Genomic DNA, 12,468 nt, shown 5'->3' with positions numbered 1-12,468 from the left:
ATTAACTTAATCTCTAACATCTTTACCCAATCAATCACTTACCAAATCATCAAGATTCAACTCACTATTACTCATCATTAAGATACGATCTGCTCCCCATTAACCACATCATGTAATCTCACCACAAAATCCTTTGCCAACTTATTCTCCAACATCTTTACCCAATCAATCGCTAACCAAATCATCAAGATTTTAACTCATTATTACTCCTCATTAACATATGATCTTCTCCCCTTTAACCACATCAGGTAATCTCACCACAAAAGCCTTTGCCAATTTTCTTACCTTACTTGAAAATGTTGTAGATTCATCTTCTACTCCCTTGCTTTAGAAATCAAATTGAGATCTTACAATCCACCCAAATTTAAACTTTTTCTTTGGAAATTTACTAAAGGAGGAATCTCAACTTTATCCAAATTAAAAATGATTATCCCCAAGGGGTCAGCTCAGTTGGCAAAAGTCCAACTCCTCAAATAAGAAATCATGAGTTCAACCCACCTTGGGGCCCATCTCCATCCCTTATCCCCCTATAAATTAAAAAGTTCTCCAATTCCCAAGAAAAAGAAAATGATTATCCTATTTAATGATCATACATGTCCTTCATGTTGATCAACCGTTGAAGCAGATTGACACATCTTCCTATCATGTGATTTCCCACTCCCCCCTCCCAAAAAAAAGGGGACTGCAACGATCACTATACAAAATGCTTTACTTAATTTCATCGCCAACCAATGAATTCCAAAAAAGAGACAAACTCTCATCCTTACCTGAAATAAAACTATTTTCTCTAAGGCCAAATTGGATCCACTTTCTTTGATTGAAGCAATTCAACAATGAGAGACTGGTCTTTAACCTCTTCAGCTCTTCTCATCCAACTCATACTTGGAAAATATCCTCAGTTCTCCTCCATCTCAATCGTAGCTGCTCTTTCAGTTTTATCTTAATCTTCCCTTAAAGGATAAAATCATTGTTATCACAAATGGGAGCTTTGATCATCTATCCAAAGATGTCGGGTGCAGCAATTATTATTTTTAACAACCAATTCTCTTTCAACATGTATGAACTATGGTGTTGCAGAGTTAGCTTAAGAAGCCAAGGCTTGAGGAATTAGGGAAGGAATCACCATAGGACTTTCATAGGAATGCAAAAACATAGAGGCATGGACTGACTAGCTGGACATGGTCAAATGGATTACCCAACCTCATCAACATACTTGGCTATGACAAATATTCTCCTTACTTATGGATATCCAAACTATTTTGGCACATTTTCTATTTAATGTATGGCAAAAAGTTTCATACACGATCGTGTATAAGAGGAATCTTTTACATTGGATTTTAATAACCGTTAGATTCAAGGGTTTTAATCTGAACCGTTCAAGGATAAAGTAAGGTATATACTCCTATACAGTTACATTTTCAAATACAATGTAAAAGACTGTCTTTCGTATTTATCAATAATAATTAAAAAAAAAAAAAAAAAAAACAGAACAACTTCCATTTTTTTCTTTGCAACTCCCTTTTCTCATGCCAAACATAAAAAATCCTTTTTTTCATTATCTACAACTTCCTTTTCTCTTGCAAAAAATTAAAAAAACTAAACTTTTTCTCTCTTCCGCAAAACACCTGTGTCTTCACCTCAATGTCAACAAATTTTTTTTTGGTAAAAACCTCAATCTCAACTTTCAATCGACCATAAACTTCTCACCCTTTTTTCTCTCATCTTACCGTCGGGCGAAAGCTATTTCGATCCATTGCTTAGGGCTTTCTAGGGCTTTCTCATGGTACAGTTAAGATATCATTCTCCACTCCCCATTGCTCTTTGATCTTTCATCTAGGGCTGGATCTCCCTCCTTCTTCATATTTTTTATTTTTTTTGGAATTTATTTTTGCTATTTGTTATAAAATTTCTTTGAGAAATTAAGTGATGGGTTTTTGTTTAAAAGGGTTATAGATGTGATTTTCTATTTGGGTTTTGTTTGATTTCTATTTTTCATAATCTTTTTACAGTTTTAGGTTGCAGTAGTTTCTGCTTGGACTATAGAAACAGCATGGAACTAGAACCAGGGAGGTGCAGAAGAACGGATGGAAAGAAATGGAGGTCCACCAAGGAAGTGGTTCTCAAACCCCAATCTCTCTATTTTAGTCCCAATAGCAGCAACAATTTTTCTCCAAGCTTGGGTTTTTCTCCAAAAAGTATTTTTCTAAGTGGTATATGTAAGACAGAATCATCTTTGTAATATGTGATGTGTTTCGCTTAGCATACTTTAAAGATGGGTTTGGTTTTTCTGAGGTAAGTTTAACTTAAAAAATTGTATCAAACGAAGGAAAGAGTCTTATGCAGAAGAGAGACTGTTCTACGGAAGAGAAGAGAAAAGGTTTAGTTGAGTCGTTGAGTTGCACAGAACGAGAATCCTGGAATTTTATTCGTTTACAGACTTTTACATGTATTTGAAAAAGTAACTGTATAGAAGGAGTATCTACATATTTTTTTTTTGGACGATTCAGATTAAAACCCTTGAATCTGACGGTTATTAAAAATCAGTGTAAAAGATTCCTCTTATACACGACCGTGCATGAAAACCAAGTCCTGTATGTATTAAGAAAGTTGATAGATAGATTATCTTAGTAACTCATAGGTTGGGCACTAAGGCTAGATGTAGTTGTAGACATGGTATTTTCATAAACAATTCTATCTTTTAATAAATTTTGCTTTTCACAAAAAAACAATAATAATAATAATAAATGAAAAGTATGCCATAGATTCGACTGTCACTCCTATCCTTCTTCCATTACACCCTTTCTAACTTAGGAATTAGAGGATCCAACCTAACAAAATATATGGGGGGGGGGGGCACTTGTAAAATAACCCCCAAACACCCCTATTTTTGCTAGGTTGGATCTTCCAGTTCTTGCCACGGCTAGAGGAGAGCCAAATTATCTAACTTAAACTAGGAATTTAATTAATATAGGACATGACACTTTTAAGTACATGGGGTTTTTAATACCCTATTGTGTTGCCTAAAAAACGATTTGTGTTCCAAATGGAGGGGGCATGTGGATGGATAATTAATAAAATGGTGTATTAGTGCACGAGACTCCCACCACAGTAGGATTTGGAGAGGATCATAATGTACGCAATTTTCCCCTAATTTTTATTTTATGTTTTTTTGAGAGTGAACTTCCCTTTAAAGCAATTCAGGTGTCATTGACAAAAATACATTTTGGTATTTTCTTCTTTTGGCCTTATCCTAAGACGCCACAGCCTAGAAGCGTGACATTCGACAACTTCATTAATGCGTTTGAGACTTTGAGGAGTCATTTCATGGCTAATTTCAGACATTTTTACGCCCTATTTCCCAAATTACCCTTTTGATTCACTTTCATCGTCCGAATTGGGTACGATGGCCCTTCACAAAGACTGGTCGATTATCCCGTCACAAATCAATCATCTACTACTGATTCTACTGATTAAGTGAGAGTTTAATTCTTATACGTTCATGAATTAATACTTAATGGTTTCATTGTAAGATAATGTGACACCGGCACTACCCTATTTAAGCCCTATAATTATTTATACTTTCGTCACGAGAACAAATTAAATCCATCTATAGGGCATCTAAACTAGTCTCTTCTATTCTCTTCTCTCCTCCCCCATCCCCTTCTTCCCTCTGTCCCCCTCCCCCCCACCCCTCCTATTTTTCTCTCTCTCTGTCTCGTGGTTCTTTAGTAAATTTTATGAAAGCGGACGATCTGTGAAATTTAGGACTGGAAGACAATAACTTGCTTGCCAGTAGATAGATGCTGCTTCTCTGATAGGAACTCTTAGATCCGACATTGTCGACTTGCTAATCCCGAAGCATTTTTCCAGGTTTATTGCTGCTTCTTTCGTTCGTCGTTGTTTTTGCACTGGATTTAAATTTCAACTGTGTAACTTATTCTTAATTTCTTGACAGAGTGGGGTTGTTTCGTTTTTTCTTTAGGATTTTGAGTCTTTCTTGGTGTTTGGATTATATATCTAGGGTTTGGAGGTAGTGTCAATGGTAGCAACACAGAGTTGCGAAAATGAAAAATTAAAATTAAAATTTTATTGTTTTTCTCCATGCCCTCCTGAAATTCTTTGCAGGTTGGGGTTTTAGGTATTTGAGAGGTTTTGTCGTTCGATGAACCTTTGTTCCTCCATCTTCCTTTCTATGATGTAATTTCTGTATTCTTCTTTCACACCCTTTTGAAAACATTTCATACTTGAATGAACTCTACTAAATGCAAGGGAAAATGGAACTGTACGAATTTCCGTGACACATTAAGCATTTGTATGCTCCTCCACTCTCCCAGAAATGAAAAGAAAATGAGAGAGAAAAGGAAAAGATTTCTCTTTTTCATTCTCCATTTTTGTTTTAAGTTCTCTACCCCTTTGACTTATGCTAATTGAAACATTGAAACATGTGGTTTGACATTCTATCTGGTAAAAGTTTTCAGGATTCACGAGTTGTTATTTTGGTCTCAGGTGTCTGGTAAAATGACAGAACCTTCAAAAGTCATCCATATCCGCAACGTTGGACACGAAATATCTGAGGTATTTTCCATTTCATTGGCTTCATAACGATTAAATCACACCTCTCTCTGCATGTGCATTGAACTTTTGTTTTTGTCAGAATGATCTCCTTCAGTTGGTCCAACCTTTTGGTGTTGTCACTAAGCTTGTTATGCTACGTGCTAAAAATCAGGTTTTGTTCTTTCCTGGTTGTTGAGCCTTTCCTAGTTAGTTTTCTTGGCTGTTGACTTCATGTATGGGCAAGTTCTGTTCATTCTATTGTATGTGATTAGCTGTTCTTGTTGCTGGACCACTTCTAATACTCTCTGGATCTGCATTTGTACAGGCCCTACTCCAGATGCACGATGTAGCTTCAGCTGTGAATGTGTTGCAATACTACACAAATGTGCAGCCGAGCGTCAGGTATTATTACATAGTTCAAAAACTCGGCGAGATCTCGAGAATCTCGAGCTTCACGAGAGGAGATGATGACATACGAGACACAAAATATGCACATTTTCGAATAACTCGACCGAAATTTCAAATATTTCGAGAATCTTAAAGAATCTTGGAGAAATCTCGAATATTTCGAGAATCTCGACCTCCTTAGTACTCATAGTATTGTATTGTTGGGACTTGGGAGTTGAGACGTTGAAGACTAGGGTAGTAATGACTTATGTATTATTCATTGTACTTGGGTTGGGTGTCTATGTAATATGCATTGTGAACACTTCACTGTATCTTGTGGTTTGTAGTAGAAACTTTAAGTCTTTTAACTATTTCTTAAATAATTATTCAATATTATGTGTCTTCATCCATTATTGCATAATTTACTTGTTTTACTTTCCAATTATGTCTCATATCATTCAAACAATGTGTAGAATAGGCAATATCATAGTTGTCACGTCGTTACGGTGATCCAAGTCAGCGGAAGGATGTCTAATCGATATGTGGACAAGTCGCCTACCATGGCAACACTATGGTGATCATGGCGACCATGTTTTTCCTTATTTTTAATGTTATTTAGTATGCTATAATATATACTCTATAACATAAAAAATCAACATGAAAATGTACTACTATGGTTTAATTCATGAAAGTGTAATATCCATTAGTGTATATGAAATCATGGATTAGCCTATCAAATATAAAATACTTTGATATTAACATTAAATATGATAATAAAGTTGAAAAATCAAATGATAGGCTAACCTGTTTATTGAGAATACTCGCCGGAGGACTGGGAGGAGGAGGAGAAGAAGAAGAACCAAATAAAAAAAATAATAAACAAAAAGACACTTTACTTACCTGCTTGAAGAGGTTGTTGGAGTTGGGAGTACTCGCTAAAGCCAAGCAAGTAGGCCGAGAGTCACTGAAGAGGGGTTCGAAGAATTGCGTCGCCGTTGCCGTCGAAGTGTCGAGCCGAAGAAGATTCTGTTTTTCGATTTTTATTTATCCCAACTTAGGGAGTTAGGGTATAGTGTATTAGTGTTTAATGCTTTTTTTATGTTAATGAGTATTGCAGGTGTAACTTTTCTCTTATACACATTTAAGGAAAAAACATTAACTCTTAAATGGTTAAATTTTTTTTTTTTTGTTAAAAACTTATGTTTTATATTCTGAAACAAGAATATCTCCCGATATGGCCATATGTCGTGGCATGGTGGTGCCATGGAGGCCATACCGGTCAACATTCTTGACTCACCCATATCGTTGGTCGATATGCACCCAGCTCCACCGATATGACACCATGGCGGCGCCATGACAACTATGGGCAATATTACATTAAGGGTTCGGCCTTTACTGCCAACCAAGGGTGCAAAATGCAAAACACCTAATTGGGTGGGTTTTTTTTTATTTTTATCTTTTTTTATTTGAAGATTTAAATGTGTTTATTAGGCCTAAAACAAGCTTCCCTTAAAGTTTTGGAGCCAACTATGGCCAACTGCCCACTAAAACATCATTCCGAAACACAAAAAAAAAACAGTCTTGCCGAGATCTCGGCCTCGAGATCTTGAGAATCTTGGCCTGGTCGAGATGAGTTTTCGAACCATGATTACAATATTCCAAGGCTTATCTTTAATAAAATATCTTGATAGGGGCATATCTTCGCTATAAATCCGGTGCTGGATATGTAGATCATGTGTTACAGATTTCAATAAAACTATCTATATTTTAGAGTCTATTCTGAATATGTTGAATTATGGCTTGGCTATATTAGGGGGCGAAATGTGTATATTCAGTTCTCTTCACATCAAGAACTCACCACAATGGATCAAAATGCTCAAGGACGCAAAGGGGACCAGGTTGGTAATCTGATTCTTTGAGTGTTCACTGCCATACTTTGAGGATGACTACATAGGTGTTGTTCTTAGGTAGCTGGCATTAAGGCAAATTCTGTGGAATAATTTGATAGGGCAACCCTTTACAGAAAAACAGCTGTTTAATGTTTTATAGACTATGCTACAATGTTACTTGTTTTTTTGTCGATTGGACAAATATATGCACAAAGTAATATGATATCTTAGGACTTATGTGGATAATGTGCTGTTTATTGTGCATTACGTAATAGAATACATATCTTATTGAGAGAGTGTATCATAGAGTAGTAACATCTTTAATTTTACTGTAAGCAGGAGCCTGGTTTTGTAAGTTTTCCTTGGTGCGCACCTTGTCACCAATGTAATCTCATAATAACATGGTCATCCTGCATGCTAGGTTCCCCATATGGTGAAGTGAATGTGGAAAGATCCCTGTCATCTCCTACTGTGTCAAATGATCTTGCCCAGTAGTTGCACTGGGCTGTATGAACTCCATTGCACTTCTAAGAGAGGAGTAAGATGGAATCTTCTTATACATGCATATTGGGCCTTGTTGGACATGAGGGATTGTCTCTGCATCGTCTAATTAGAGTCAACAGAAGCCATAACTCTTTTTTTGCGCCCTGAAACCGTTATGTTGCAAAAGTAGAAATTTCACTTGCTTGACATGAATAGAAGTTTGGTGATATTGGACTCTTGTCTCATTTACCACCATGTGTATAACCTGGATTCCTTATTGTGTGCAAATAGTTGACTTCTGATAGGTGAACACAAGTCTTCTACCGTGAGAGCAAGTTCATTGAGCAAGCCTTTATTATAATACTATATTTTAGCATGCACTTATGAGGGCGGACCTCGGGGCAACGATAAGGTTGCTACATTGCGACCCAGTGGTCATGGGTTCGAGTTGAGAAACAGCCTCTCTGCGAAGCGGGGTTAAGGCCGCGTACATTATGATCCTCCCCATACCTCACAGTGGCGGGAGCCTCGTGCATTGGGTACGCCCTTTTTTTTTTTATTGTGGACCATGGAATATATTTCACAACGGAAATGGCTTTATATTCTTTATGATAGTTAAAGAAGCCTTTCTTGGATTTCTCTGTATGATGTCCATCAGTTAAAAAGAGAATTAATTTTCTATTTAACTTGAGGGAAGATTTTGTTATCAAGCTCAGAAGCTCCTTGAATCTCCTTTTATCTCAAGGATAACTTTTTGTGATTACTAATTCTTGCACTAAACTATTCTATCCTACACAGTGAATAAAAATAATTATTGATAATCTTGTTATTTATAAAAAATTATTGTTAGTATATTCTTTTGTATGAATCATGTTAGGTTATTATTTCTTTATTTCTGTTTTTTCTCTTGCTCTTTCTTTAATTCTCCCTATACTTTCTGCTTAAAAAGTCAAACGCTTTATTCTTTGAGTGTATAATGTCATATGATCTCTTATTGGCTGAAGTTCTTTCTTCTTTCCTCTATTTATTCTTCTCTCTTTCTCCTGCCTCTATGCTGGTCTGCTGTCGAGCACTCTCAGGATTCACAACCCAACCGAATTCTCTTAGTTACGATCCATCAGCTGCTCTATCCTATAACAGTGGAAGTGCTGCATCAAGTGTTTTCTCCTCATGGGTTTGTGGAGAAGATCGTCACATTTCAGAAGTCTGCTGGTTAGACTCTTGAAGTCTCCTCTTTTACACTTAATTTTTGTATCTCTAGCTCACTTAAAGAAGTTTGGTTGGGTGGAATTTGCATTAATTCTAGATGAAAGTTCCTCAAGTGTTGTTCATTTTGTGAATATTGTTTCTTGTGTTTCTGGTGAGGTATTTCAGGATGTGACCCACCTCCCTTTGTTTTTTGAGCTAAGGAACTCATTCCACCACTTTTTAGTTATGCAATCAATGACACCAAATAGAGTGTATGAAATTTCTTTACTTCTTTGTGCAAATTGTGTAGGTTCTCAAGCCCTTATCCAGTATCAATCACGCCAGAGTGCTGTTCAAGCAAGAAATGCTCTCCAAGTATGTTGTTTGATCCCCTTTCAGAAGTTACTTGGAATAGCAAGCTCTTTGAGCTAATAGTAGGTTTAACCCCTGGCTACTTTTTTCAGGGTCGTAACATTTATGATGGCTGCTGTACACTGGATATTCAATTTTCAAAGTAGGTTTTCAGCCTAGAAATAGTATTGTCTTTTGTCCTCCTTTATTGTGCTGAAAGGGTATTCTTATTTTCTCATCATGCAGCCTAAGTGAATTACAAGTGAACTACAATAATGAACGCTCAAGGTGTGCTGCTGTTCATATTAGTATAATTGGTGCTGCTTAAAAGATGTTCTAATAAAAACTCGTCTTTGTGATTCACTTTCATAATGCTTCTGGGTGCCTGCCTTTGTGCAGGGATTTCACAAACCCAGCTCTGCCTTCAGAACAGAAGGGAAGATCCTCACAAGTATGTTTCTGTGGCTATTTTTATTTTCCTTGAAGTTTTACTGTCTCATTATCAAATTTTCTTCTAGGATTTTTCCAGTTCATTGTTTGTGGATGAGATGTCCGAGGATTGCATGTAATATCTCTGTGTTCTACTTCTCAGCAGCCTGGATATGGTGATGCAGGGGGCCTGTATGCACTTCAACCTGGAGCCAGGGCAGGTGATTATCTATTTCTTCTTTACTTCTAGAGAGAGTTATTCTTAATGATTATCAGTTGTGCAACCTATTGTTGATGCATTTATTGTATTTTCTCTGTTTCAGTTGCATTTCCGCAGGTGGGTGTTGCTTAGACTATACTCTGCGCTCTTCCAGGTGGTTTTATTCTGAGCTGCAGATTTTGCTTCTGGTACTTGAGGAATATTTCGGATTGATGCAGAGTGGACCTCTTCCCTCCTTTGTGGTGCATGCACTTCCTTGGGCTTACCAGTCCATGGGTCCCACCTCAGAGATCCCTTGGCCTAAATTTTGTCCTGATATGGTTCTCGAATTATTGTCTATCAGTTGGATGATCAGGGTGGTTTGGTTAAGTTAAATTTTGGCAGGATAACCATAGTTTGGGAGCCATGGGATGGTACCTGAGATCTGGCCATCTGGGCTGCCATATGCTCCAAGGAATTGTGCAGTGGTATTTTGTGAGGGTAGAAGTTAGGACCTCTGTCTGAAGTATTCTTTGCTATAATTTTGTTTCTTGTGGGTATTACTCTTTTTCTATCCAACAGTCATCTCAGATATTCACATCAATGGAACTTCTCTTTTTTTGTTTCTTCTTTGTTTCTTTTTAGATGGGCAACTCTGCAGCCATAGCAGCTGCATTTGGTGGAGGATTGCCTCCTGGGATAAGTGGTACTAATGACAGGTGCACGCTCCTGGTTTCTAATCTAAATCTTGATGTAAGCAATTTTTTCATCCTTGTTTCCTATCAATAGTTTCTTGTCTTTTCTGTTATTTCATGCTTGTTAACTTTTCCTTATATCTCAGAAAGTCGATGAAGATAAACTCTTCAACCTTTTTTCCATCTACGGGAACATTGTGAGAATTAAATTTCTCCGCAACAAGCCAGATCATGCACTCGTTCAGATGGTTGATGGGTTCCAGGCTGAATTAGCTGTGCACTTCTTGAAGGTTTGATACCATTTAGACCTTTTTGGAACTTCATACTTAAGCTATTTCTTTTGTCACTGAAGTCTATCACACCGTTTTATGCCCCAAAAATTATACTGTGTTTGTTAGACAAGGAAAGTGGGAGTGTGGGGTCCCACTAGAAAAGAATTAACCTTTTGATTCAACTACTTCAGTAATAGAACACTTGAACCTTTTTGATGCAGTAACATGGACAGGACTGTCATTTGTTTACTTGAAAAAAAAATGAACGTAGTAAGATGAAAATGGTGTAGAAACAAATTCAGCCTTACTTTGTTTTATCTAGATCAGATTTACATTATTACCCTCCCCAGACCCTACAATGGATGCACTGGGTATGCCTTTTTTTTCTTCAAATTTACAGGGAAACAGTCGTGGCCTATGTGATTTTGGTGAGATTGTGGTGCAATTTGGGCTGTCGTGTGAGAACTTCAGGCTCAAATTTTACCATGTCATACCACAGTTCCATGCTTGGGCTTAATCAATTGTCTAACCCAGTTTAGCTGGCCTGAGTTGAAACCCTTATGGTGGTATTGTACAATAAAAAATCTCTTTGTGATATTGACATACATAAGCGTAGGCAGTGGCCTAATATAATTTATGTCTTCTCTGTTGAGGCCAAACTCTGCCATCAAAACATATTATCTACTTCTTTACATCATTGTGAGATCTGCATGGATGGGGGGCATTGTCTTTGGTTTAAAGATCAGACTATTTCAATGTCTTGTTGTGTTTCACTTTAATACTGACTGTGAAGTGTGAGCCATGTATGGTTTTATTTATTTCTTGGGCCGTTCCCATACAAAAATGATAGAAGCAAGCATTTTCTTTTCTCTTAACTGAATTAACTAGTAAGTGGAACTACATCTCCTTAAAGTAAAGCAAACCTTGAACCGTTCTTTTTACTGATCGAGTCCAAGGTTCTACTCACGTACTTTGTCTAACATTATGTTTCGTAATGTTTGATGTTTACGTAAATTTTGGTGTTCGCCCACTTATGTTTTTATTTTTCCTGGGTCTGTAGGGAGCCATGCTGTTTGGAAAGCGATTGGAGGTGAACTTCTCGAAGCATACTAACATAACATCAGCTCCTGACACACACGAATATTTGAACTCAAACCTCAACCGCTTCAACCGAAATGCTGCAAAGAACTACCGTTACTGCTGCTCCCCCACCAAGATGATTCACTTGTCTACTCTTCCCCAGGACATCACAGAGGAGGAGATCATGGCTCACCTAGAGGAACATGGAAACATTGTCAACACCAAGCTGTTTGAGGTCAATGGAAAGAAGCAGGCCCTTGTCCTGTTTGAGACAGAGGAGCAGGCTACAGAGGCGCTTGTGTGTAAACATGCCACTACCGTTGACGGGTCGGTTATCCGGATCTCCTTCTCCCAGTTGCAAACCATATGAAAAAGGAAATGTGTGCTGATATATATGGCAAAGATGGCTATGATTAGGCAGCAGGTCCTCTCCTTAATTATTCCCTTCTTTCCTTCTTGTACTGGTGGTTGTAACTTTTTGCAGTTGTGTTGAAGTGGTTTTTGCTTAATGTTCTTCATTCCCTTTCATTTTCTTTTCTCGTTCAGTTTTTGTTGAATAGGTTTCTTCTGTATTGGGGGGATGCTTTGTTGCTGTACGTGTAGATCCTGGAAGAAGAGTTGTCAAGGGTTCTATTTTTCTTTCCCTAATTTATTGGTTAACCCGCGTTTCCCATCTTCCTTTTCCATTTGTAGTATAATCATTGCGTAATGAATCAAGCCAACGTTTTGATCCTTTTGCCAGTTTAGTCCGGACAGATGAAATGTCTTAAAACCTGTTGCGAGATTTTAACGGTCCATTGGTAATTACAATGTCTCTGTACCTTCTCAATTTCATTTTGTGGCAGCCAATGATTCATTTGAGAGGTGGGTGTTACTTGGAATGAGGCGAGGGCGGGCCTAGGTGCAAATGGTAAAGGTTGGTCCATTGGGGCTCAAGTCTG

General features: G+C 37.5%; 1 protein-coding gene across 5 annotated transcripts; it reads left to right on the top strand.

Moving 5' to 3' along the window:
* The first annotated feature begins 3,703 nt into the window (after positions 1-3,703).
* LOC122669097 (polypyrimidine tract-binding protein homolog 3-like) lies at positions 3,704-12,169 on the top strand. 5 transcript variants are annotated; one of them, XM_043865770.1, is made up of 15 exons: positions 3,704-3,861; positions 4,496-4,575; positions 4,655-4,726; positions 4,880-4,956; positions 6,755-6,839; positions 8,393-8,525; positions 8,812-8,876; positions 8,966-9,015; positions 9,099-9,140; positions 9,252-9,303; positions 9,448-9,502; positions 9,602-9,618; positions 10,126-10,233; positions 10,322-10,465; positions 11,508-12,169. In XM_043865770.1, exons 2-15 carry the CDS (start codon positions 4,519-4,521, stop codon positions 11,895-11,897), a joined length of 1,347 nt encoding a protein of 448 aa, XP_043721705.1. In that variant the 5' UTR covers positions 3,704-3,861; positions 4,496-4,518; the 3' UTR covers positions 11,898-12,169. The 5 variants fall into 5 exon arrangements, with proteins under 5 accessions (XP_043721705.1, XP_043721703.1, XP_043721706.1 ...); XM_043865768.1 differs by having other exon boundaries at positions 3,704-3,865; positions 4,503-4,575; XM_043865771.1 differs by having other exon boundaries at positions 3,704-3,870; positions 4,507-4,575; positions 9,605-9,618.
* The last annotated feature ends 299 nt before the right edge of the window (positions 12,170-12,468 follow it).

This window comes from Telopea speciosissima, chromosome 7 (assembly GCF_018873765.1).
Source record: "Telopea speciosissima isolate NSW1024214 ecotype Mountain lineage chromosome 7, Tspe_v1, whole genome shotgun sequence".
Taxonomy (NCBI): domain Eukaryota; kingdom Viridiplantae; phylum Streptophyta; class Magnoliopsida; order Proteales; family Proteaceae; genus Telopea; species Telopea speciosissima.
This window is presented reverse-complemented; position numbering and strand designations above follow the sequence as displayed.